Below are 27636 nucleotides of genomic sequence, written 5' to 3' on the forward strand. Positions count from 1 at the left end.
TGGTAATAACACAATATTGGCCTCTTTAAAATTGTCTCCGTAGGTGTCATTATGTGCCTCCAATTGAGTCAGTTGTAATTTTCTGATTATTTATTCCAATACTGGTATTGATTTTAACTGTCACAAATATTGTCTTTATCTTAAAGTCTTGAGGTCAAGGGTGGCATAAAAATTCCCAGAATGGATGTAGGATTTGCCGTCCTTGCAAGTTATGTTATCTGCATTGTAAAAGGCCACAAAATGTATACTCCTAAGCTTCATGCGTTATTTTGCTAAAGTTTTAGAATTTGCCACTAGATGGCAGTGTTGCTTTAGTTGAACGATTTGGCTTCAATCGCTCGAATTCATTCAAATTGCCTGCAAATATGAACTGTGAAGGAAAATAAACGGGTGATTCATTTATGCAGACTTTATTCAGCACTAAACACTTACTTAAAAAATCATAATGATTATGATTTGTTCCTCTGAAGCACTTTCCTGTAGTGTGTTGAGGTCACGCTCTTCAATCTCAGGCTAATAATTGCTAATCTATTTTCTCTTCGAGAGCAGGCTTGAACATAACGCTTCTTGTGTTTTTCTGTGCGGTCTCAAGTGTCTTATAGAGAGGGGGAAAAAAAGCTTTTCTTTGTCATACTGAGTGGTAATCTTTCCACGGCCGTTTCCGCCGATTTACCTTCAATATAGTTTGCAGAAGCCGTGCGGCGGCCGCTAATTAGAATGCAACACAAAACCACTCCTCCCATTCGATTCAAGAATGAGCTTTTTAGGGCAGGGTTGGGCAACTTGAGGGTGGCTATCCTGCAGGTTTTTAAATGTTTCCCTCCTCCGACACACTTGATTCACGCGATCGATCGGCTCTTCAGCAACGATGCCGCTTTTCTTTGGGGGACTTATCGTGCTTACGTGGATGAAACTGTCGCTCTTGGCTGAAAAACCATTTGACATTCCCTTGTCCATCACTTAATGTGAGCAACCATTCCGAACGGAGCTGATGTTCCCAACGAAGGCTAAACCTTCCCATTCAGGCCTTGCAACCTTGCAAGCCACATACGTCCATTCCCTAATTGGCGGTTCTTCTTTCCAAGAGTGATTAGGTGTTGCAAGGAGTGCAAGGCGCCTCGATTCAGTCCATCTCCAATGCCGGAGGGGACAAAAGAGGTACCCACTTCTCCAGTGGAAGCGAGGGGGCCGCTGACACCAATAAATCCCCCCTTTCCCACTTCCTCTCGTGTGTTGGGGTTATGTCAGGAATTTCCTGGGTCCCATTGTCCCCCCCCTGGGTGCTCTGTTTTTGGTAACCCGTCACCAAGCATTCTCCGTGCCCGTCCCCTACACCCCCCCCCCCTCTTGCACACAAACAGGTCCATAACCCCCGAGGCGGTGTCCCGGCGTCCCTCGGTGTGAATGGAGCACCTCGGCTGAATACAACAGACAGGCAGGCGTCAGAACATCAGGTTGAGCAGCCCAAGTCATGCACGCAGTTATTTTTCACCTGTTTTGTTCCTTTGGCTTCATTGTGAGCCGAGAGCTATTCAGCCGTCAATGCCTGTCCGGCTGTTTCAATGAGTTGAATGAAGCAACGGCAATCAGACGGTTCAAGGACGCCGTTATCATTGCGGTGTGGCGTTTGTCTGTTTAGTAATTCTAATGGAACTGAAGCAATTTGTTTTGTTTTTTTTTATGTGCAAAGAGCATATAAAAATAGTCCTGTGGAAGGGGGAACTGATTAGTTGAGAGGAAAAGATGCATCGGCTTAGATAATAATACAAGAATGGTTGATAATTAAGACTCGGGGATTATGTTCCAGACCACTTTGGCAAAAATTTTAAATAAAAAAAAAAAAAACTATTAAATGCTCTAGGTATTATTATTAGTTTTTTTTAGCATTAATAGCTCTATTTTTTAAGGTCTTTAAACAGACGTATAAAATAATACAAATTTTGAGAGCGTGAGTGGTTAACACAAAAATTCTGCAGTGTAAAGTAAACCGTTGCTTTCTGTCGGCGTAAAAAGCAGGATCACAGATGATGACATTCAATCATTTTCAACAAAAACTGGGCTGTGTTGGAATACTTTTTTTGGGGGGTCTTTCATATTCACACCATGTCAAATTAAATCACATCTAGCGGTCGGCGGTGACATTAGCAGGCCTGCTAGTTTACTGTATCTTTCCTGTAACATAATATCGAACTTTTATGCTTTTCCCGTTACGCAGTCGACCCCCGCCGATTGGTGCCTCATATAATCACCGCTGTCAAAGTCTGTCACAATGACAAATTTCAGGGTTCCTCATGTCACCTCTAAAGGAATCACGTATCCATTCATCGCAAGCCCCGAGTGCACTTACACTCTCGCCCTCTGGCCTTCGCTGTATTTATGGAGCCAGCAGGGCCATTATTTCCAATCACAGAGGCTCTCACGCCACATTTTGACGCTCTCATCGCTTGGCATCATTAGAAGCGCCTCCAAATAGCACAAGTTTGATTTGCTGCGCAGCGGCGGGACTGATGCATGTTGTCTGTGTGCGCGTGAGTTTGTACACATGTTACGAAGCAAGGCGCCATTGCGGCCTAAAAACTATTAGGCTCTGTAAATACACACTGTGGCGAAAGTAAACATTCTCAGCATGCCATCTAGACGCACAGAGGGGTACTCGGAGACAGCCACTGGACACACGGTGGGGGGAGGGGGGGGGTTGTGCGCGCCGTCAGGAAGATGGATATTGAAAATGTATGGCTAATTAGAGGGCAAATTCCAACATGTATATTGATGCGGGGGGGGTTTAAGTGGAGTGGTCAATTAAGGAAATTAAAGACCACATCCTTATGAAGACCAAGAACCAAATTATTATTAAATGTATTTATGCTCCTCTCATGGTACTTTGAGTGTTTATGTGAGCAAGACTGTGTGTATAGTGTCGAATTTAATGCAGATTTTTTTTTTTTTTTAGCGGTATATCTGACAAGTGCAGTTCTAAAAAAAAAAAAATCAGTTTGAGTAATAGCGTAGCAAATGAGTAAATATTTACATCTGATTCATGATTTTCGAGAAAAATGTCATTCTAGCTGACAATGATGAAACGCGTCTATTGATGTCGTGGGACCACATGTGAATTTGAGCCCCTCGCCGAGTTGCCATGGCAACCGAACTAAGGATGTATTTTTCCATGTTTGTGCCATGCCACCCACGTTATACGTTGGTGCTTTTGCAAAAAAAAACAAAAAACAAAACACAACTTTTATTTTAAATTTCAAACTTGAAAAAAATCATGGCAACAAACGTCTGTCAGTTGTTTTAACTTTTAGCTTTAAGTTGGCGTTCAAAAAATAAATAAATAAAATAAATAAAATCAACTGTTCCGTAAACCTCTTTGTTGTGAAATGCAGGAAAGGCAATTTTTGCAACAGCAAAACTTGAAACATTTTGTTGAATTGCCCAACATAAAATGCCTTCTCAAAATTACTAATGCTAACAACACAATACAAAATGCCATAGACGTGCTAAGGACCATTGACAGGTGTGATGTAACAACCTTTAGCTTATGGATATTTGAACACAAATAGTGGCGCAGCACATGTGGACAGATTAGAACAATACTCACAGGCGTGTATTCTTTATCCTCTGTGAAAAAAATATTTTTGTATGCCTATTATACTGCCCCCTGTGGCCAAAGCAGGTCCACCTGGAGGAGCAGCACAATGAATTGAATCGCAGCATTAAATTATGATTCACGAATGGCTTGATTCCATCCCCATCCGTGATCTATTTAAATGTTCTTTCTAAAAGGACAATGTTACACAGCACCAGTTACTTTTTTTTTTCGGGGGATCTGACAGCAATTTTTACTTTTATCTTGTAGATGAGCCTTAAATTCTCTGCATTTATGCTCTTCAGCCACTCAAGAATTTGTTGCACTCTCCAGTGAGCTGCCACACTTTGCCACATGTACTAAATGATCTCCTCAACGAAGTGTCAACCAGAGTCGGAGAAACCAAGACAGAGTGTCGACCGTACCCGCGGCTCTTTGCGGCATCGCGCGCATTTCCTACCCGTCTGCTTAATTGTCCTAAGCCCCGCTTGACGCTGATGACCGGGAGTGGGGCGGGGCGCGGGGGTTCGAGTTCCATCGCCTGTTCTTTCGACTGCAGTCACCTGTTGTGCGGCGGCCGGCGCGGCCGCCGTGTTGATGTCATGGCATGTCATGAATCCCGTGCCCACTGAGACTGAAATCCAGGTCAAGTCATGGACGTGATGGATGTGTTGAGATCATGCTGGGCTCCTGATCCTGGATCAGCATCAAAGCACTGGAAGAGACACAAAGAGGCGCTTTTTAGAACACTCACAAAAGAACTCGCGGGCATAAACTTGATCGACTTTTCGTCTTCCTGACCAATTGCTGCTTTTTTGCCGCTTGGATGCTCACCAGGACGCGTCGGTCGGACGGATCTGGAAGAAAATCACTGCGCACGCATTGTATTCCAGATCGGTGCTTCTCAACATTGATCGGCGTCCTCATAAGTTCACACAAAGGTGCAGTCAGAGAATTATCTCAAGTATTTTGCAAAGACGAAGCGTTAAGATGGACGGAGAAGTGTGTCTCAATACTTTTGTCCGCTTGCTTATTGGCCCTCATAAGTGCAAACTAATATTTGGCGCACACACAGCAGATGATACCCAACATACCGTCAGTCAGACCACTAACTCATGTGGTGTCTGTGTGTGTGTGTGTGTGTGTGAGTGATCCACCCAACAACCCCCCCACCCCCCCTTTCAGTGCTCCATCTAATACCCTGTCATCATCAATAACCTCAACTCTGCTGACTCACTGGCTTTTACCACCATGGGGTTTGGGCCTCGGTTACAACCGTGCAGCCTCGTCCCCGGCTGTCTGCGTTGGTGTGTGTGTAGAAGTGTGAGGGGTGAATTTTAGAATAAAAGTCAACCTATAAGCCTTAAAAAATAGATGGGTTAAAAAAATATCACACTTTGGGGCAAAAAGGGACCGACCTGCTTCTTGGGTTCATTTCAACTAACTTTGTGTCCATTTTTTCGGAGTGCAAAAATTTGTGTTCGTCCCTTTTTCGCCCCAACTGTTTTTAAGCGTGTGTGTCTTTTGGCACATTACGTCAACTATATGTTTGCGCATGCATGTCCAGTATGACCCTTGGCCTTGCGTTTGCTCATATGACGCTGCAGACCAAACCTCCGCTAAGTGGACCTCATTCCACCCTAAACACGTGTCGAAGCGCCCACCGAGAAAAAAAGGCAGCGTTTATCGTGATGGTGTTCTTTACAACACATTTGCGTCGTTATTTTCCAATGAGCGTTTAAGCTTCAGTGAATGGTGTGAAGTAGTAAATTAGGCCATGTCGGCATGTTTCCACCAAGTGAAGACAGGAGTCTCTTAACAGTGGCTCATTTGAGGATTGGATATGTCCTCGGCTGTGACAAATACACTACACAGTCCCGGGGAGCCGCTTTTATTTTTTCCTCTCTCTCTCGCCAACATGTGTAGAATGTAAATTCTAAGGCTTTATCATTTTTAGGTTGGGTTGAATTTATGGCTGGATTTAGAGGGGAAAAGTCAGTTTATTCATTTTGATTACATTTTTTTTTAAAATAATTCCATAGCCTAGTAGTAGGAGTCCATATCTTCCCTTATGTATACTTACAGAAAAATTGTGCTTCAATCAGAAATGTCTACCCTCATATTTTGCCAATCACACAACCACCTCATTTGGTTGTGCAGGTGTGCCTCATGCTTCAAATCAGTTGGCTTAAATTTCTCCAACACCTTGCTGGGCACACCTCACGAGGTAGTGATGGCACAAGCAGCCTGGGGTCTTCTTGTGTCTAAAAGGTGAGCACCTCAGTGGCTGCAGCCAGGGCGGCGTATTGCCTTTCACACGCTTCTAAAATACTCTCCGGGCAGAGGCTGAAAGGGTTACTGTTTCCCAAAGTGCTTCATTCTGCACAGTCGAGAGGGGGCGGCTGAGTGGCGCCGTCGAGTCAGAGACGCACTTTCGAAAAAAACCCCGAGACATCGTCAAGAAAGAAGCTGACAGTAAGGAAAGCAGCCCACCCTCCCCTTCTTCTTCCTTTTTCTTTTTTTTTTTTTTTTAACTGGCACGATGCCGTCCCTCTTCCCAGCCTCTGCTTACCAAATCCCCCTCAAAGGCTCCCTGTCACAATAACTGGGCGGCAAGTGTCAAATCGAGCCCGCAAATGCGCATTTTACGCACGCAATTGGCGCAAATGTAGCACATTTGAAGCTTTTCTGAGTCACGCGTCTATTTAAAGCACCGATTGCGTCGCGAGCTTTGTGAGTCATTTGATTCCACAATTGGCGACTATCTCTTTCATGTTTCGCTATTAGGAGCGAGCAAAAAAAAAAAAAAAAAAAAAAAAAAAAAAACAGTTGAGCAATGTTTCAGGTTTTTTTTTTTTCTTCCCTCTGAGCCCTCCTCCTCCTTTCAGCGCAGGGTGGTCAGACTAGAATAGGCGCCGGTCTCCAAATACCTCAGTGGAACTTGTGTGCGGCGTCCAGAGCCTGCAGACAGACACCGTTTGAAACGTCTGCATCATATTTGAGCCATTATGTTAACACCTCGGCAGCACCGACATAGGAATAAAAAAAAAGAGGGGGGGGGGGTTGCATCACCCCCCCCCCTTTTCTCTCTTTCTACTTCGCCCTCCTAGTGAGACAAATGCATGCCAGTTCTGCTTGTGGTAGTCGAGCAATGCGCATCACGCAGCATAGTAAATCACAAACTTCGTCCGGCAGCCCACGCAGCGTGGACGAACACATTCAATAGTTCGACATACACTAAAAGCACATGCAGGATGAAAACATGGATTTTATTGCTCGAAACGTGACCATAACATGTACACTTGGATGCTGTTTTCAGTTGTTTATTTTTTCTGTCATTTTCTTTTTTTTTTTTTTTGGATAATTCAAGTAGACATCTCCCATATTTTTTTCTGGTATATTCTGCTAATCTCTGTCCTTATGTTCTATACTCACAATCGTTAAAATAATAAATAAAACGTACACATTTGTTTATTTCTACAATACTATGTATTCCCAAAAGAAAAAAAAAGCTGAGTTCACGCCTTTATATATATATAATCTTTAACCTCAACTTCAGTTTTTTTTTATTCTTTTTTAAACAACTTAATTAATATTGATATTAATATTATACAAAAACTCTAGGCAGCATTGCAGTGAAATAACAGTCAGTTGAAATCAAAACAAAAAAAAAAAAGAGAAAGTTCACCTCTTGGAGAGGTGTCGCATTCAATGTCTCTTAAAAAAAAAAAAAAAAAAAAAAAAAAAGCTCTTCCATATGAAGTGCTGCTGTCCCCGCCCCCTTCCACTCAAAACGTCTCAGGGCTGACAATAAAATATGGTCCTGGTTCAATTAGAAAAAAATAGCTGCATTCCTCTTAAATATGTACAATGTTGGTATTTCACTTCTTTTTTTTTTAAATGCTATATAAAAAAATAGATTTGCTATGGTGCCCACCTCTGTCGAGAGTTAACAGTGCAATAGAAACCAGTCCACTCCACACATAAGCGTCCAGCTCCTTGGACAGGATCAGCACGAACACTTGCACTCTGAGATGATCGGGTACTGCACCTGTATCCACGTACAGTATTTCTGTCTTAAAAAGCCTTGGCAGTACCACCGCAGGAATATCTTGTTGATGGACTTGACAGGTTTGCAAGACATCCCCTCTGGGAATGAACAGGAGCGCTCCGAGAAGCAGTTGCCCTCCTTAATGTAGCGCGGCCAGAACCTCACCCCCAAATCCTTCCAGGTGTACACCACGGGACAGTGCGTGTAGGTCCACAGCCACTGCAGGAATTTCCTGCGCGCCTTCTTGCCCACCTTGACGCGCTTCCCGTAGGGGGTCTCGCTGAGCTCCAGCTTCTTGATCTCGTTGGGCATGGGCCCCTGCAGCTTGACGTCTGGCGCCGAGTGGTTGCCGAGCGCCGGTGCGCCGATGGACATGAAGTTGGGGTCGAAGTGGCTGCCCAGCTTTTTCCTCAGCGTCCTCTCGAACAAGTCCTGCTCCCGGGGGTCGTAATCCGGGTCGGGGTCCTCTTTGAGGTCGGGGACGGGCAGGTGGTCGCTGGGGGAAGGACGGAGGCGAAGGTAGTGCTGGCACACTCCGACGTGGACGCACAGCAGCATGTAGAGGAGCAGGGGAGGGTGAGAGCTGCCCATGGTTCCTCTTGGGGACTTTTGACGCACAGCAAATGACACTTCTACTTCAGAGGGGCTGCCTGACGCTTCATATATTTGACAAGTTCACTCACGGGCGACACTTTAAATAGACCACTTCACGGTCTGTCGGTGGCGGGGAGTGCGTCGGCCTCAAATAAATAAATAAAAACAACAACAAAAAAAAAAGTATGAAATCGAGAAGATGCCTCTGCAGCGCCCGCTTGGATTCACTTCGGGCTCCTCGCGGTTGTCATGGTTACCACCGGGACGACTTGAAGCCACGGAGAAACAGTCACTGGATGACAGAGCTGCATGGAAACACACAAGCTGCTTCCAAAAAGGTGCCCGGCAATGTGGGCTGCCCCTTTTTTCTTTTTTTTTTTTACGCACCGACGTGCCCTCGCGGGCCACGCTCCGCGCACTTGCTTGACGCAAAAAAGAAAAAAGAAAGTTGTAGTATTCCAGCCGGTGACGATGTCTCACGTCAAAAGCCCATTTAACTCTCCCAGAGAACGCTCCAAATAGCTTGCTCTTATTATTCCACGTAATAAGACGCAAAAAGAGTTGCGAGTTCCCTTTCAATGCGTCGTGCCCACGCAGGGAAGCTCCTTCTCATGCATGGCGAGAGTCCCAAAAAATGCGCAAGGCTGCAAGCAAAATCCCGCTTCTCCTTCTGCTTCGGTGGCTGCCACAGAAGCTCCCCCACTTGAGTGGCGAGCGCGTGAGTATGCACGAAAGAGAGAGAGGGAAGAGCGCGAGAGATCGAGAGAGGGAGGGAAGAGAAAGAGCGAGAGTGAGTGAGAGAGCGAGAGAGTTGGCGCCCCTTCTTCTTGAGCCGAAGCACACAGCGTGCGTGGTTGAGCGTGTCTGCAAGCGAGTGGGTGCTCAGTCCCAAGTTAAATATCCCCCTCCGACGTTACAAAGTGTCAGAGGGGCCTGCCCACCCCTGGGCCACTCACACTGATTGACAGTGCCCCCTTTGGGCCACCCCCACCCCGCCCGCGCCGAGGCGAGCCCTCCCCTCGCAACGTGGAAAATGTCAGCCACAATCACAGACCGAACTAAGGCGCACTTTTCGTCCACATTTTGCCCGATCAGATTGATTCGAGCCTCACTTTCAAGTTGGCTGCGAGTGAGTGAGATGCACTAATAGTTTCAATACGCTGTCTATGCGAGTTGGGCGAGGAATGGATGGGAAACGTTTAGGAGAGGAGGAAGAAAGGGGGGGGAAAAAAAAAGGGGGCATCACATTCCACCTTTGTTCATCAGGATTTGGGTCTACACAGGAATTGGCCCCGCTGAACTCAGGGGTCACAAAATAGGCGCGTAATTAAGGGCTATAAATGGCCAGGGATAACGAAACGGAACTTTTCCCATGCTAAGCACTCATTATGGACCCTGCCGGTGCATATATCACATTAAACCAATCGGAATACAAACTAAACGTTTTGCAGCTATATTCCTTTATTGCGTTTTGGATGATCTGTCTCCCCCCACCCTCCTCCCAACCAATTAGTGAGTCTCTCTTTTGGGTTGGTCACTAGAGGGCGTTCATCCAGCAGAGTCTGAATGTTGCCTGATGCTCTGTGTGGAGTGCTTTGAGTCCCACATTCTTAGGCTGCAACTCAATTAAATGAGACTTTTGGGGCAAAAACTGTCAGTTTAAAAAAAAAAAGTGAGAGAGAGAGACATTTATGGCAACAATGTTTGCGCCAGAATAATTTGGGGGACAATCACTTTACGAGAGTCTTATTGTCAAGTAATCGATATTCACATGTCAAGGGGCCGCACAGAGGAAATTCCTGCGTAGCCTTCTCTGCATGCGTCTTGGTGGTCATGTGGTCTATGATTAGGATGCCAGGGTAGACGGCTCAGTGGGCAGCGGGGACAGTCGGGCTGAGCCGGTTACTGTAGGACGTTCGGCGTCCATTGTCTTCCCTCCACGGGCCTTAGGATGTCCGCGGAGCAAGTGAGCTCACCCCACATGGGGGCCAGCGGCACACCCCCCCCCCCCCCCCTTCCTCAGCAAAACTCAGTGAGCGGAGGAGAGAGTCGCCCACGCTCAGGAGAATCTGTGCATCATCATTCAATTTTCAATTGGCAATTAAAAATAATAGTTGAAAAGCAAAAAAAGGGAGCTATATTTGAAATCTGACACAAAATGTAAATTTTGCATGCATGACTCCTATCGAACTTATCGTGAAACAACATTGTGAGGTGCCACAAAATACCTAAAAAATCAGCACTTTTCGGGAGACCATTAACATCGCATTATCAAAGAGCGTGAGCCACGTTCAACACTTTCGATTGGTCAAAAGTCGGCATGCAAGAAAATTCATAAATAATCAGTCACAAAAAAAAAACAAAAAACTGATAGCCATTTAAAAACATGAAGACCCAGATTGTGGAGAATCAGTAGACAAAGTGACGAAGGGGAGGAGCGTCGAAGGGGTGTTGGTGCCGAATGGCAGTTTACTGTGGAATGGCTAATTAAATAAGACCATAAAAGGAGCCCGGCTCGCTTTAACGAAGCCCGCCGACCTCTGACGAGCGAGGCTGGGAGGCCGGGCGGGTTAGGGTCGCTGAAAATTGGGCTTGTATAACAAGGGGACTTAGCTCTTTTGGTTTTGCAGTGATTGTTCACGCTCCCTTAGGTCTCAATAGGGCGCATGGTGAGGGTGCGTTGGAGGGAAGGGGTGGGGTGTGTGTGGAGAGGGGGGGGGGTGCAGCCCTTAGGCACGGATAGGACCCCCTTCTCCCCTTTGGCTGTGAATGCTATACACACATAACACATACACAAACACACACTAACACCCCTATGGCTCCATACAAAGGGCTCTACCCAAGGTCCAGGCAGGGGCTTATCCAGCACGGGGGCACAGCAAGGGGCAGGCCTGGCCAGACTGGCTGGCTATGCCCACTGGGGATTGGTAGAATGGCACAGGGGGGCGGGGGGGGGGGGGGGGGGGGTCTGACAGCTTGGAGAAGGAGTTGCAGAAACGGCAAGAAAAATAAATAATAAATCCCGGCCTTTTTTCCTTTGAGGCAAAGCTAGATGAGAAGATAACGACGTGGAAAAGAGTTCAATCAGACTTGAAATCATCACATCGAGACCAGGTCTCCTGATGACTCCCGTGCGGCACAACTAAATGATTTTTATTATTTTTTTTGTTGCGATAAATTCACAAACACGAGCAATTTTTCTATATTTTTGTACGCCGTCCATGGTGGAATTCTTCGTGTTTCTCCGCGTACCACAACAATTCCAAGCTTCAAAAAAAAAAAAAATAAATAAAAAATGGGCTGGGAGCACAAATAAATATCTTTCCACCATTGCCTGTCAATATTGCATTCTCTCAATTCCCCCCCCCCGTTGCCCTCACCATGTTCTCCAGTTCTCTTTCTCTCGCCCCCATTTTCGTCTCGGAGCGTTAACCCAAAGCAGATGGCTCGGGAAGCGTGTCAAAAATCTGTCTCCCGTTAACGCTACTTTTGAAGCCCCTTCTACATTTTTTGGTCTCCCTCTAAAAAAAAAAAAAATGATCGCCAAGTTATTTATTTTTTTGCAAAATAGCCAGTAAACAGCATCAAAGTCTTTCTCAGTTTTACGATGACAAGGAGGCGATTAAAACGCTTGTCCAACTCATTGAAAGACCTCCGCCAGCCTGATGCAATCGTCTCTCCAAAGCGTGGCATCGTTTGTTTAGTTTCCATGCTGTTGGGATGGAGGAAAAAAACGTCGAGTTGCGATTCGCAGTAATCACGTCTTGGACGGCTTGTTGGCTCGCGAGCACACTCTCGCCTTGTCATTTTTTATTTTTACGCGAGATTTCGCGCACGACCAATCAGAGGGGAAAAGACGATAAACTAATTCAACGCTATCGGTTCATCACGTGTACAAAGTGAAAAAACGCCAAATATTAGATTTCATGTCATGGATTAAAATTGTATCGAAACGTCGCTGCCGCCAGACATGCCTATCAAAGTCTGCACGACAACACAAAAAAGGATTTATTACCTCCAAAAAGTAATTAACTGTGGTTAGAACATTATCCCCAATTTTTTTTCAAAGATCTTAGAGCCACGAATGATGCAATTAAAAAAAACAAAAAAAACAAAGTGTATTTGGAGGATATTAATCTTCATGTAAACTTACATACGGGGCGACGATGTGTTCAGCAAATTCCACAGAATGATATTGCTCATCAGCGCCCCTACAGTTTTGGAGTGTAATTACACTTTTTTGGTGTCAGTCCGGTTTTATGCAAATTAATATTTTTGATGACCTGGCATCGGATCAAATGAAAGCAAATATTGAAAATTGACATCTAAAATGCCTTGCTAATTTTTTTTACCCTTTTTCTAAACTTTGTAGGGTTTACTTTATCCCAAATGTATCGTGTGACTGGGACAAAACTTTTTTTTTTTTTTTTTAAGACTCATGGTCAATACAATATTTTTTATCCACATTCCAACTAAGTTGTAAATGATGATTTTTTTTTTTTTTTTTTTTTGCACTCCAAAAATAAGAATTGTCCATCGACCTCTAAAATAAGTGTTTCCGGGTCGCCATGGAACAGTCGTTAGCTTAAGGTCAAATGACTTTATAGTGTTGCTTTTCAATTTAATCAGCAATAAGTGCTCTGTTCTTTCTAAGGTATACGCGCAATTATCTACTTTTTCCCGGAGGGGTTGTACTCTGAGTGAAGGACTATTAGTGTTTTGTGAGCCATTCGCCCTTTTGCTTGATGAATTGCCGCTATTCTTCTGTAATGATACCCGGCGACTACGAACTGGTGACCTCACGGCATTCCATTACTCACATCTCACAAAATGAAAGTTAAAAAAAAAAATCCAACAAAAAAACCAAGCATGCCACGTTCTTTCAATACTTGCATCTCGCTTTGCCCCCACCATCCTTTTACTCATCATGCCCCCCCCCCCATCGCCCCTCGCCCTGGAGCAGCGAGTGATGAGGGTGGAATTAAATTGATCACCGCCTTCCGGAAAACAACAGGAAAAAATAGTGCATTCCGAAACGCCAGGAGGGCGTTCCCGCTGGTCTTCCCTATGGCAGGATGACATCATTGGCCTGTTGCCCAATTCCCATCGTTCACAATAGAGTCACTGTTGCCGTCTCCACAGTGGCACAACAGCCAGAAAGGGGAAGAGCGGGTAAGACGGAGCGATAGAAAGTAAAAAAAAAAAAAAAAGAAAAAAGGGAGGGGTGGGGGGGGGAGAAAAGGAAGGACGCTGGCAGTGCCCAAACATCTTTCGACTACAACTTCAGCTGAATTGGTCGATTGCATTGCTGCAGATACAGAGTCTTGTTTAAACGGTTGCCATGGCGGCGATATGAAACACTTGCTGGATATCGCATCTTATTTAGAGGCTTAAATCAGCCCATTTTATTTTAAATGAAAAGGGGAAAAATTTAAATGTCAAGGTAACACAGTCAACTCCTACACAATTACACAATTTTTCATTTCTCGTTAACTCACCTATGCTTAAATGCATGAAGCAGTCCAAGAGAGAAGATCTCCCGAAACTCATCGGTTGAACAGGTGTGCGTTTTCCTTTGCCGTGTCGGCGGCAGTCAAGTGTGGTGGTTGAGGGCATCTTGGGGAAAGCAGTTGTCGAGACGATTAACGGCAATCTAAGTGACGACTCATCCTTTGAAGTGTGAATTAAAGTTAAAGGTAGTTCAGTAGACGTTTTCTAGTTAATGGCAAAGATTGTCTTTGGACCTTTGACATTGGATTGAACGGGCCGCTTGCAGCCCCCGGGCCGTAGTTTGCCCACGCCTGATTTAGAGGAAAATATTAGGCTCCAACGTAATATGTCCATATCTTTTTCCATGGCATCTTTGAGGAAAACCGTCTCTGAAAAAAAATATTGTGTGCCCCATCACAACAAAGTGCCTTTTACAGCCAATTAAAGTGTAGTCTGGAGTTTGACGAGGGCAAGCTAGGTAAAGCCCGACCGCAAGCGCCGGCATTCCGTGCGACCGCGAAGCCATTGTGCTGCCGCGAGCCGTCGTGTCCAAACGAAAGCGTTCGCCCACAGCCGCTGACCACAACAGATGTTCCTTTGCCCGCCCCTGGCCACAGCATGTGTGTTCTGTTGAGTCTGGAGCCAAGACACTTCGCAGACTGGCACTGGCTAACAAAAACAAAGCGAAGGAAAGTCGGCGATGGCGTCTTTGCGAGTCTGCGGCGGCGTGGCGGCTTGAGGTGGTTCTGTTTAAGGCTGGCAGTCTGGTCAACCACATGAAACACATTGTCCTTGCGTGCCACGCTGCCAAACGAGCCCCACGGGTCACAAAAACGCAGTGGGGGTCCGATGGCAACGCACCTCACCTCCCTGGGTGGATCCTCGTGCTTTCTCCAAAGCGTTGACCATTAAGCCACTAATAGAAAAATAACGTGATTTTTTTTTTTTTTTGCCATCAGAGGACATTCGACTTGCCTTTCTGCCGCCATCGCTTGACCGCAGTCATCCCACGCTGTATCGCGGCTCACTTTTTGCAGGTTCGGTGCATCTCCGACTCTGACTGCAGAGTAATAAGCACAAGCCAGGGGCAAAGAGTGCCTAAAAGTCAAACTATCTACACTTACATGTAATGAAATTTTTAGCCGAACAGGCCTTTGATAGGCACGCAATCGTTCAACGTCACAGATACTACAGTGTAGAATGTGAGGATGGCGACCACAATTGGACAAGAGGAGTCTCACTTGCATATATGAGGGTATTTTATGCATGTATCTTTAAAATATAGGGACTACTTGGTGTATTTTGGTACTCGAGGAGTGATCTGGAACTAAACAGTAAAATATCATCCTAAATACGTCGACAAAGTATTTGCACTCGCAACTATTGTCGCCCCGCTGGAGAAGCACGCAGGCGGCTGAGACGGCGATGCCTTGCCGTGGTGCCAGCAGAACTGGGAAGTCTTTGGCAAATGTCTCGCCAACATGTGAGCGCGCACCGCCGCCCGGGGGGTGCCTCGGTGCTTGGGAAACGGACGGGACGGTCTGACAACAGGCAGAGTGTGCGCCGATAGATAGTTTGTCTAAGGGATGTAGCAGATGTTGACTCTTACTGGTTTGCTAATCGGGAGCCGCAAGCCCCCGGAGCCATGAGCAAACAGCAGCGTCTGCCTTCCCCCCCGGCCGAGCGGGGAAGAAAGATGTGGGATGAGGTACGCATTAAACACTGAAGAGGAGTAATGAAGTCATGAGAAATTGGACAGACTTAAGGGCACTAAAGTGCGGTTAAGTCAGAACTCAGGAAATATAAAAAAAAAAAAATAAAGCCTCCCTCAGACCTCAAGCTGCTTATGTCTCAATGAAGGATTAATGCGTCTTTTTTTTTAATGGGAACGGAGCGGGAATGGAGAACTCCCATTCCCACCCACCTGTCATACGCAACGAGAATATCTCATTTGGTGGAACGCACATTGGTGGTTCGGATGCTTGGGGGTCCACAAGTCAACATTTTCGGAGAGTAGACTCTCAGCAAAATATGTGCCCTTGCACTTTGAAAGAAGTGGGCCAGCTCATGCCATTGTTGATTTATCCTGAAATTCCGGCCAATTGATCAAATCTGACCTTGTCAATCCCCGCCAGCCGCTGAAGTGGAAACCTTCACGGAGCGGGACACAAAAGAGACCTATGAGGCAGGAGGCAGACACCAGTCAGCATTCTGCATCCACGGGGCAGCAGACAGAGGCTGTTAAACGCATTCACACTCCAATAACTTTCACAAGTCGCGGACAGAAAGAGAGAGAGAGAGACTGAGAGAGCGAGAAGTTAGATCAACAAGGAGCTATTGATAGCGGAGATCTGCGCTGGTGTCCGTCTCGAAGGCAAACAGAATCACAATTGTGGTTTGTGCCAATAACCTTGTTGACCTTATTTAACCTTGGATTTGGCCGGTCGAGAGCTCAGAGAACAAGAGTGTCCATTCACAAAAGAAAATTGGGAAATCCATGTTTGTGCTAGCTTGCTATGAATATGACTATTGACACAGCGCTGGACCCTTGGTCCTGTTCATCGATACGGTTATTCTTTTAGAAAAAGAAAAAAAAGAAGGAGTTTCAGATGAATTGAGATCATTTTAAATTAATTTAAAATGAAGAGTAAAAATTATAATGGAACTAATTCAGTGAGTTATATAGCATAGCTTAATACTTGCTAGCTTATACACTCTTTCCCGTAGCTCATCGTGAATCATTTCAGACTTTCAGATGTATTGTAATGTTTTTTTTTTTATTTTATTTTTTTTATTAACTGATTAATTTACTAGCTAATTTGCTGTTCTTAGGTGATTATATTCAGCCATTATGGTGTTTCGTTGCTCTACATTTTAACACATTATCTTAGCGATTAGCACGTCTTCAGCTGTCACTTCTCATCCTGCTTTAGAAATCCTTTTTTTTTTTTTTTTTTTTTAAATACTTTAGTTTTAGAAAATACACTTGTCCGAAGTGCATCTTATTTTCTGTCATGGAGGCGAAGATTAGCGATTTAATGAAAGGACGGCGTTTAGCCGCGAGAGCTAACTAGTTAGCTAACAAGTTAGCTTAGCGCCCAGCAATCCCTGGTAGTTCTCTATCGAGTTATTCATCTCGCCATCTAAAGAATGAGAGCTTTTTAGGGCGTTTTAGCAATTAAGCGTCATTAGAAAAGTTAATCCATGCATTTGAGACTTATGGGACAAAATGAGTCAACCGAAAGCGTTGTTAATTACATAACATTTAGTCCATTTATGTCAGTCTACGGCAAAGCATCGAGTCAGGTTGTGGAGGTCTGAAGGGCGGTTAGATGTTCAACGCACGTGGGCTATCTGGGCCACAGACCTGCAATGAAATATTTGCCTTTTATATTAATCAAAACCACAATCATTCCTTCGCCTTCGCCAAGGTTTTTCTTTATTGACTTTAAGCACACCCTCACTCATAGTTTATTTTGCCTTCCCTTAAATGTGCTTTTCTGATTTTTCCGCCACTTTCTGGCTGCAAAAACACGTAAACACAACACTCATGCATGCACATGTGAAATGAGCATTATATTCCGATATAGTATTTCCAGAAGTTGGCAAAACCCATGTTGAAGTTTTGAGAAGATTCATTTTCCCTGTTTGCTTTGATTGAGGGAAATGTATTTAGATTTGTGTCTTGAGGTTTTAAAAGTCATTGGAGGATAAAACAATGAATAAGACCAATGACTACTTTCTGCCTTAGCTTTAGCCCAATTCAAATTGCCGATACAATTCTGATGCATATTTTCTCCCAACATAATGTCAAATTATCACACTTTTCGTTTCTCTAATTTAGCCCAACGAATGGCACAAAATCCCCCCTTGTTAGGATTCCCTGCACCCCAAACATTTCAGAACCTTATGCCTACTTTCTTCAAGCGCTTACGTAGGTGTCTGAGATAAAGTGGATGTTCTTTATGGGGAGGAGTCAAAAAAAAAAAAAAGTGTGGTCGGATTGAAAGACATAAAGACACACTTGAAGGACCTCAGTCTGTCTGGTAACAGTGCGTGCGTGCGTATGTGTGTGTGTGTGTGTGTGTGTGTGTGGTGTAATTACAGCCAGGTTCCTGGTGTGGAGCCCAGTACAAGTATCGTCAGTCTGTCTGTGGCATGTGGCGGTGCTGCCGACCTTCTCCCTCTCTCCTCTTCTCGTTGCGTCTCCTCTTCCTGGCCGCCGCTTCTCCCATACGTTCTAATGGCGCGGCTGGCTCCTTTCCAGACGATTTGCCCCGTGCGTGCATCTGCTGTTTACGAGCGTGCACAAAGTTAAAATGCGTCCTTTGCAATGCTCGGAGCTTTTACTTAGCCAGGAGATCATAACATAAAAACACCGTGTGTGTCGACAGTACGTGTGTGTTGAAATTAGTGATCCTGCTGGCTCCAGATGCTGTTTACCTGTCCTGTTTACCAGGCCATCCGACGGCTAAATCTCGACGCTGTGCTGGGCCGTACGTGCACAAACGTGTGTGTGTGTGTGTGTGTGTGTGAGAGTGAGTGGATTCATCATGGGGGACATACAGTAGATCTGTTTCCACAGTCACGCCAGGGTCTCAAAGTTGGCTCTGATGAACTCTTGCAACGTACAAAACTGCAGATGTACCACAATACATTATTGAAAGTCATCACCCCCCCCGTGATTTTTACACAGCATACTGTTAAATATTATATCAGGTAGCGACCCAGCAAGTTGTGTTACGTGACTGTTATAGCAATCCAAGTTGTGACTGTCAGCGCGGCCATTAAGGTACCCGAATGTGATTGGATGATGGCATTTGGGGGGCGGGGCCAGGGCGATCGAGGAAGCAGGGAGACGAAAGCGCGCGCAGCAAGTTAACGACTTAATGACTTAAACATTGCCGTCGATTAGTCAAAGTCGACTCGGTTATCATCACCTTAGCGTGGACTGCACACACAAAAAATGTAAATCTTCACGCACACACACATTTTGATATTTTTAAATGCCATAGTAGGGTAGAGATATATTCAACGTTGGGTAATACAACTTCAAAACAAAACAAATGCATACTCACCCCGACTTGGACAAGTGATGGAGGCGTGTGGGGAAGAGGAGAAGGGTGATGACTGAAGGAGAGTTATTTCAAACTTTTTGGCCTTCTTCACAGTCGTAATATGAAAAACTTGAAAAAGTGTAAATTATGAGTGTTGCTTTGTTGAACTTGGCAGGAGAGTTTCTGCACATAAAAAAACAACCCCAGTTGACTTTTCAGTTCTAAAAAAGTTTTTTTTTTTTTTTTTTTTTTTAAACACAAACAAATCAGACAAAGACAATGGCATTCAAACATCACAACACTCCCCCCCCCCAAAAAAATAAATAAATCAATAAAATCAGCTAATGTTTGTAGATTTTTCTCCCCGTTTTGAATTTCAACAAATAAATGACAAAGTACGTTCATATCTTTACCGTCGTAAGACTTCAGGGACCAAAAACAGTTATTTTGTTCTTAATCGATCGATTAATCGGTTATCATAATTTTACTCGGACAAATATCGGAATTAGCATCAGCCAGGAAATTAAAATTAATAATCTTTATCGGCTTTATTGCCATGTGAGCCATATTGTACTGAGCAGAGACACATGCACCAGACTCACGTTTTCTCTGCTGTCACCTTTTATAGTTGCACCCCCCCCCCTCTAAAAAAAAAAAAAAAAAAAAAAAATACAAAAAATCTTCCACCCTTGTCAGACGTAATTTGAGGGGTTCGGATTAAGGCTCCTTGGGATTGTTGGTTGAAAATGGTCGGCGAGAGATCAAGCTATCTATCCATCAGGTAAACATGCTGCCTGTGTGTGCGTGTGTGTGTATAAGCCCCCCCCCCCCAACGGCTGCTTACTGCATCCAGGGGGATTTATTTGACCCCTTATTGCCAGCGGTGAGCCTGCGGCGGAGATGAAAGCATGCCTTCCCAGTGTGGCCCCAGTTTCTATAGCTATGGACACAGCCTCACACTGCTCGGGGACAATGGCGGGGGCCCTGCCACTCGCCCCCTTTTGCCAGAGTCACCTCCTCTCTCCACCCCATCCGTCACCGCAATCATATTTTCAAAACAATAACACAGCCGGAGGGGTGTGTGTGTGGGGGGTGCAGTTGAAGTGTGTGCGTTTGAACTGGCGCTATGTGACTATGTGTTGTTATTTTTAGGCACGCGTTTATTTGGGGCCGGGTGTGAACATGCTTGTTTAACTTGTGTCAGGCTGGCTGTGGGCTCCTACATTCACTTGTGAAGCAACTGTTTGCGTGCACACTTTTTTCTCCTCACGGGGTGTGTGTGTGTGTGTGTGTATGAGAGAGAGAGAGCCAGGCCTTTGATGGCGTGGCCGGAGCGTGCCTAATGTGACTACTCGCCGGGGTGGGGTGACACGGGGCGGTGCGGCGTGGATGAAGGCGTTGAGCCTCTTGCCCTGGTACCGTCTATTCTGACGTGGTCCAAGGCTCCCCCTGCAAACTTGAAAGGACCAAATGAATCCACCCCAACCCCTTAAACCCCACCCGACGCCAACCCCCTCCTCCCCCCACGTGTTTCCAGAAGACATGACATCATCTTTTGCACAAAGTGGTCTCGGGCGAGGGTTAATATGGATGCGTGTGTGTGTGTGCAGTTTTCAAACCTGTCAGCATCAGAATGTTGCGTTCCTCCGTTTTGCTCCGGCAAACAGACTTCTGTTCACATCTGCAAACCATCCAGGCTCGTTCATTGTTAGGCAACCAAGAAGTCTCATGAGGAAACACTTCTTTGGGATTCGGATTAATTCAGACCATTCGGAACGAAATTTACCTTAACTTTGACCCTAATTTGGTGCCCTCCATGCCAGATAGGGTTAAGGTAGCGCCGGGAAAATAATGGTGGCCGCGCAATATTGATACTTCAAGCACAATTTGGACATTTCACATTTCACATCAGTGCTGTCGCATGAAAAGATCTGATAAAATAGATGATTTAAAAAAAACAAAAAACAAAACACACATCCATTGATTTTGTGATTACCTAAAAGGTGGAGCTACACAAACTGCCGAACAGAAAACGGAGGAACGAGAAGACAAAAGGCACCTTTCTAAACACAAAAATGCAAAGAAAGAAGACGGATCACGTGACGTTATTTACGCGCCGATTGACATGCTGAGGTTGAAACACAAACCAGATCAGGTTACAATGGGGGTCTTTGGTTTACGACATGCTGGACCGACAAGGTTTCATACTTATGATGCAACCCCCACTATTTTATAACAAATACTTATATATAAATATAAATATATATACAAATATACATATATATATATATAAATGGATATTGTTTATTGTCATACTTATTTAGTTTGTTCCAAACTAAGTGGGAGGAGGACATTGAAAAAAAAATTTGCGCGTATTAAATCACCATCACAATATTGAGGGCAAAAAACCCCCAAAACAAAACAAAAAACGCAGTGTGATAAATTTTCAAATTTGTGCCCGACCTTCAAAGCATCATCAAGGACTTGAAACACCTTTGTGACACTGATGATGGTGAAGGGCACAGTCAAAGTCAAGTCCGCAGATATATATACACGCACGCACGCACACGCACTCTCCTTCTCGTCGGCCCGTTTAATGGGCCGTCCCGTTTGCCAACTGTTCCTTTGAGGGGGCCAGTGCGTCGGGTTGTCGGAGCCGGGATTTGGGAGGGAGGGCCGGTGCCGCTGGATCAGACAGATGGAGGGGGGTCCGGCTCCATTCATTTAGCTCTATGAGAACAACAGAGCCCCACTTCAAACAACAAGCCACGCAACCTGCTGGCCTCGTCGTCTGCGAACGCACACAAAAGGCATACGCAGACACCCACATGGCGCAACACATGCACGCTCGCGTCGCAGCACATGTGCTTTCGTTACAACCTGCGTCGATTTCATTAAGGGCGTCTTAAAACGAAAAAAAAAAACCTACAGGGGCCAAGACGTGGCGGCAGAAAATGAAGTTGTCACCGTTGTCGACGTCGCATCTGCGGCTCATCTGCTCGCCTGACACACACACACACACACATGCACATGCACAGTGGGACATAAAAACCGCAGCCCTTCTTTCCCTGGGACCCGCACCCAAAGCCCACCAACTCCCCACCTCCTGAATTCACTGGCACTTCCAGAAAGCTCGGAGGCGCCAGCGGAGCGGGGCTCATCTCTTGGGAACAATGAAGCCAGATCTTCATAAAAACTTCAAAAAGGCCTCGCCAAGTGTTTTATAGGTGCTTTAAAGGTTTATGGGCCCTGAGGAGGGAGCGAGGGAGGGTAGAGAAATGAGTGATGCCGCAGTGGCAGCCTTCACTTTTCCCACTCACTGCATACACACACACACGCCATCACTCACGTACAAATATGCCTCGCAAAGCTGCCAGTATGTGCCAGGTTGGAATCAGACGGCGGGAGGCACGAGGGAGCTCTGTGCTTTCCACGCAGGTGTAAAGTCACCAGAACGGAACCCAACCTGATTGGAATGGAACGTCCACAAAAAAAAAAAAAAATGACAGTTGGCGACAAATTTGCACTGAGGGGGAAAAAAAATGCCAAAAGAGTCTTTGTCAAAATTTCAGTCTTCTGACGTACAGGAAGGTTAAATGATTGTTATTGAGCACTTTTTTTTGCAGAGGCAATTCGAGCACCTCACAGGTGTCGCGCATCAACATGATTATTGGCATCTCTAAAATGCGCAGTTTTATCACTCACTTTAGTACAAGTGCACATTTTAGAGATGCCCTTTATCGTGGGTGACCAGAGGCGACATTTGCGCAATAATCTCATCAGCATCTTGGTACACACACCTGCGAGGTGGATGGATCGACGTAAAAATTATTCATCATTCTCAACTTCATATTTTTTTATTTTTTTTTAAACCCCCAAAATTGCTAATATTTTGGCTGTGTCGCCACGGGGCTCACAAGCCGTTCTTTTTATTTTCTGTACCGTACGGTTAAAAGAGGACAAAAAAAAAAAAAAAAATCAAGTCGTCGTATTGTGACGAGTCACTGAGCTGAGCGTGCTTCCCTCGACTTGCATGAATGACACGATTCAAAGGTTTGCTTTATAGCTGCTCCGATATATGCCAGGCGGTTTATATTTAGCTCGGGTCCTTTGGGAGTCAGAAGGTTTAAAATTAGGAGGTGCCAGAATTCCAGTACAATTCTTAAGTTACTGTCAATAAACAGCAAAGGGCGGCTCTAAAAGGCGCCGTGCGTCGGGAAGGACGTGTGCGCGCGCACGTGCGTGCGCGTGAGAGAAGCTGACTCAGATAATGCGCGTGTATTTGCGATGATACACGAACAAATGTGTAAATCTTCCTCATGCCACACGCGTGTCCGTGCGACAAACGGGTGCGTGCGGAAATGCTCGTGCGTTAGTGTGCGCAGGATCTGTTGACAGGGAAGCACGCGACATTTTATTTGCTCAGGAGCCGAGAAAAGACGTGGCGCTAGCAAGGCGAGCGGCTGCTGAAAGCAAGCTGGCCGGCCTGCCTTCAGCGTTTTGAACGCGCCCGCCACAAACGCACCATCATGACCCAAAGCTCGCGTCAAGGTCGTGGAGGAGATCGAGCCCACTCCCAGAATGGAATGGTCACTCAATATCAGGACACGGGACACAACGAACGGATTGGTCACCAGTCAGCCGCAGTGCAAAAAATAAAATAAATAAAAAAAATAGATAAAATAAAGCGAGCGGTACGTTTTTTTTTTTTGTTTTGTTTTGTCATATTCATTTATTGTTCAATAAAAATAGATTTTAGCAAAAAAGTGACGTGATGTGTCCTTCATGACTCGACTTGACAGCTCCTTGTAAACACGAGGCTAACAAACGCGTTTTCAGCTCATCTTGGTTCTTTTACATACAATACATTCAACACCTGCTCTGCTGCTTATTTACATCATGAACTTTGTCCACTTGACTTTTTTTTTTTTTTTTTTTTGCAATTTGCCCTCATTAAAAAAAAAAAAAAAAAACACTTTAAAAGAAGCTAAGCGCTAACAAAGGAGAATAAGCCAGCGTTCAACAATACAATTTGAAACAATTTTTTTTTTCAACACACAGTAGAAGCACTTAACCACACTTTGTTGTTTTAGTAAACTTTGTAAACACTTTCCTCACGTGAGTGTTGTCATGGTAACCTCCTCCTCCTGCTACAATTATTTCATGATACCGCAGAGTATGGAAAAAGCCTCTTTTCGATGACAATATGTGCCGAAAAAATTTGTTGTAAACAGTTATTTGAATGGAACGTGAAGAATGTTTTGCTGTGGTTTGTCCTTGAAAGTTTTTTTTTTTTTTTTTTTTTAGTTATTGTCGCCCCTCAGAAAAGAAAAGCACCTTTCAAGTCCTTTGGAGGGGAAGGAGACGCACCGCTTCCTGGTGCACAGTGGGTAATATCAAAACAGCAAAACACTGGACTGGTCAACTTTTTTAGCACGGCATGACACGATTTATAAAGATGCACTCAGCACAATTCTTGGAAGATGCTTTGTTCCTTGTCGAAAACAAACAAAAAAAAAAAAGTATTGCTTGTTGTTTTGAAATTGCAAATCTGCTGGTTTGAGCATTATTTTATTTTATTTTATTTATTTATTTTTTTAAGACAAGATCCCAAGTTGGAGCTACAGTGTTTCGACTAGTCACTGGATGAGGACACTCGGCGACTTGACAGAGCCTTCCATGGAAGCCTGCGGCGTCGTCGTCAAGGTTTCGAATTGAGAATTCTCCTTTCATATTGTCCCCAGAAGAAAAATCATTTTAAATAACCAAAAAAAAAAAAAAAATGTCTTTCAGAGCGTCACACCGTGGTGGCACGGCCGTGTTTGAGCGCGAGGGGTGAGTAGGCCTTAATGCGTACGCACAACTTACCCCTCAGCCAGGGGTTTTGCAGCTCCAGAGGGCAGAAGTCATCCTGCAGCCACTTTTCCCGCTCGTCCACCACCAGCACGAGGCCAAAGTGCTTCAACTGTTCGGGGCTGTAGAAGCCGTCCTCGTCCGGGTGGCTGCCGCCGCCGAGCATTCGCCGGGACACAAGGTTCATCTCCTGCACCACCAGTTGGACCATCTCCCCCGCCGATGTGCAAGGAGTCACGCAAAGCTAAGACAAAGACAAGAGGATGTCATTTCGATTCTCGATTATGATTTCGATCAATGTGGGGGCGGCAGGGAAGACCAGACTTCACTCTCTCCAGCCACATCATCCGGCTCCGTGCTCATGACCAGCTCATGACTTGAAAACTTGGCTCCTAGGATCATTGGACGAACAAAAAAATTACCTTGACACTGGTCTCCTTGGGAAGTCCAGTTTGGTACTGCGGGTAGACTCTGAGTGTGGCGTGCGAGCCTTTCCGGTGGGCAGCCGGCCGCGGGGACGAGAGCTGCTGGGTTCCGCTGTCCTCTGAGAGAGTCCGGGCAGGTGGGCGTGGCTGCGGGCCGCGTTCGGCCGAACAACAGCGCTCCACTGACGACGGCCTTTGCCAACGTTGCTGCGGCGAGGTGCCCGGCGAAGAAGCGTGTTGGGAGTACAACTGGTGGTTGGCGGATGTGGCCGAGGGGAACTCCAGGCTGCTGGTGCGCACGCAGAACGCCTGCCGCTTCTCTGTGATGTGTAACAGCTCAATCTGGCGACTTGGCAGGATGAAGTCGCTGTCAAAAAGCTCGGGCGGCCCCCACCGCCGCTCGCCCCCGCAGCAGACACCCCCTCCGCACCTCCCGAGCTCCCGGCCTCGCTGCTGCTCCGAGGCCTGCAGGACGTCGGGCGTGGAGTCCCGCAGGGCTCCGTTTCCTCCCCCTTGTCTGCTGATCCCGACTCCTGAGCCGCTGCCGTCGCTGCGGAGGAAGCCGCGGGGCTCCAAGGGCGCGGAGGTGGAGAGCGGGGACGGGGGCAGCAGATCCAGCTCGCGGGGGCTCTGTGCCCGACTGGAGTCGTAGTCGCTGTCGGTGGTGAGGAAGACCTCGGAGGAGCCTTCCTCGTCCGACAAGCCTGCAAAGTCTGAACAGAGTCAACTTTTGGTTATCTTTAGAGACATCAAAGACAACAAAGGGATTTCTGATTCTGATATATCATTTGTATATTCAACTTCATTCTTTGTTGTGTCTCAGACCTGAGTGCTTGCGGCAAGGTTCTGGTGAAGGCAAGGGGGAGGGCATGAAGTCGGGCTGGGATGACGTGGAGGTCGTCTTGTCAGGCATCACTTCCTTGGAGAAGTCGATCAAGCCGCTGATGGAGATGCCTCCTGTTGGCTGTTTGTAGCGGGCGTACTGCAAGGCCTCCATGATCCACCGGGCATCACGCCACACCTCCTCCATTTGCTGCCATCATAAACCAGAGGTGCCATCGAGCCACGTAAATGACCTTCGAGCAAGTCTTAGCATTGTCGACTTCATTTTGGTTGTGCTCGGTACCTGAACGTGATCTTGAAGCTGCTGGTGCTTCTTTTTGGCAGTGGTGAGCTCGTCTTCAGAGAACGCCTCCCTCATGGCCTGCTGGGACATGAGCGACTCCAGCTCCAGCAAGGCGGACACCCGGCAGTACTGGCCGATGAAACCGGGGCAATAGGCGTTAAAGTGGACTGGCAGTGGGGGGGAGGAGAAGTGGATATGGTAAATTAAATGTGTCCATGGCAGCGGGTCATGTCTTATCAAATGTCGGACGCTCACCCAATTCAAAAATCTGCAAGGGCAACGTGAGGAAGCCGGAGCGGGGCGAGTAGGGATTATTCTGACCGGGCGCTGTGCACACTTCGTCGCAAGGAGGGAGGAGAAGAAGGAAAGACACCTTGTCCCCAAACTCTAACACTTCCTGGGTGTAGATCCGGAAGTCCTGAGCCTGGAAACAGACACACGCATGGATCAGTCATTTTGAATCAAATTCAATAAGAGTGAGTGTTTTTTTTGTTTTTTTTTTCTTTTTACCCTTTCGTCTGCCGCATGCCACCCTTGTGAGTGTTTTCATTTTGCATCTGTGTGTTTGACTTTTTGCCAAGTTCAATGAAGCGTGACCGTCCCTTTTGTCATATTACTCTTTCAGTCACATTTTTAAGGATTGCTCGGAAGACACATTTGTGCTCGCAAACAAGAACAAAAAGACAAAAAGAAGAAAGAAAAATCCACCAAACGATGAATCAAACCAAATTTGTTTTCAACTAAACGCCAATATTTTTACAGTACGTACATCTGTGAGTAAAGTTTTGTTTGCTGGCGTGCCAAGAAATTTCTCGAACGTAAAATATGCGCTCTGGCTCGGGAGAGTTTGAAAACACTGACTTGATCAATCAGGGCTTAGTCTAAACCACTTAGAGTTTCCTTTGAATCGAAATTCTTTCCAAGAATTGTCCCAATATAGCACAGAGCAGTCAGTGCCAATGGACTTCTATAATCCATGTCATACTCCAACTGTAATCCAGTGGAACGTTGTACAGACGAATGTTAACTGAACTCCTTCGCCGGCTCGCTTACTGTTTGTAGACTATGTTGAGAAAATGTCCAAAAAGTCCATTTACGGGAAACTGCGAGCAAGTTCTATTCCCCAAACAAGTTAGCGGCCTAACCAGAAATGACCAGAACCTCATCGGGATCAAGTTTTGCGGGTTCAACTGTGCATCGTCAGCGTGGCCCGACTCTGACCTGGTTGCCGGGGACATTGATATGGGCGATGAGATCCTTGATGGCGCTACGAAGGTCGTGCAGGAGAGGACGCGGGCCGCTCTGCGTGTTCGCCTCGGTCTCCATCGGCTCCTCCAGGGAGTTGAGGGCCTGCAGCCATTGCCACTCCTCTCTGAAGCAACACACACAAGTCATGGAGAAGCCACGCTAAATGGTCGCGGAGAGACTTGAACTGAAACTTTTCGGGTGAA

At 45.9% G+C, this 27636-nt stretch overlaps 2 protein-coding genes and 1 long non-coding RNA gene across 9 annotated transcripts in view; 1 reads left to right on the forward strand and 2 right to left on the reverse strand.

Annotated features, from left to right (window-relative positions):
- LOC148317353 (uncharacterized) overlaps positions 1–24994 on the forward strand; it is a 36452-nt gene extending 11458 nt beyond the window's left edge. Inside the window, exons 2-4 of the long non-coding RNA XR_015840047.1 lie at positions 24089–24167; positions 24384–24487; positions 24575–24994. This is a non-coding gene — a long non-coding RNA (uncharacterized LOC148317353). The remainder of the gene's footprint in view (positions 1–24088; positions 24168–24383; positions 24488–24574) is intronic.
- On the reverse strand, positions 6881–9192 carry nog2 (noggin 2). The gene has a single exon (XM_088284550.1). It carries the CDS (start codon positions 8229–8231, stop codon positions 7599–7601), a length of 633 nt encoding a protein of 210 aa, XP_088140676.1. The 5' UTR covers positions 8232–9192; the 3' UTR covers positions 6881–7598.
- ankfn1b (ankyrin repeat and fibronectin type III domain containing 1b) overlaps positions 23471–27636 on the reverse strand; it is a 101673-nt gene continuing 97507 nt past the window's right edge. For all 7 annotated transcript variants that reach the window (XM_088284685.1, XM_088284682.1, XM_088284683.1 and 4 more), the window contains 6 exons: positions 27407–27557; positions 26441–26609; positions 26186–26352; positions 25885–26092; positions 25057–25772; positions 23471–24878 (listed from right to left, as the gene is read on the reverse strand). In XM_088284685.1, the coding sequence (XP_088140811.1) occupies positions 24579–24878; positions 25057–25772; positions 25885–26092; positions 26186–26352; positions 26441–26609; positions 27407–27557 (1711 nt within the window). In that variant the 3' untranslated portion in view covers positions 23471–24578. The remainder of the gene's footprint in view (positions 24879–25056; positions 25773–25884; positions 26093–26185; positions 26353–26440; positions 26610–27406; positions 27558–27636) is intronic.

The sequence above is a fragment of the Idiotropiscis lumnitzeri genome, chromosome 20, assembly GCF_059441095.1.
Source record: "Idiotropiscis lumnitzeri isolate Australia: NSW breed Sydney's pygmy pipehorse chromosome 20, RoL_Ilum_1.0, whole genome shotgun sequence".
NCBI lineage: Eukaryota > Metazoa > Chordata > Actinopteri > Syngnathiformes > Syngnathidae > Idiotropiscis > Idiotropiscis lumnitzeri.

What these genes read in the sequence shown, in the direction of transcription:
- nog2 (XM_088284550.1), bottom strand. Translation starts at nt 8,231, where the DNA reads ATGGGCAGCTCTCACCCTCCCCTGCTCCTCTACATGCTGCTGTGCGTC.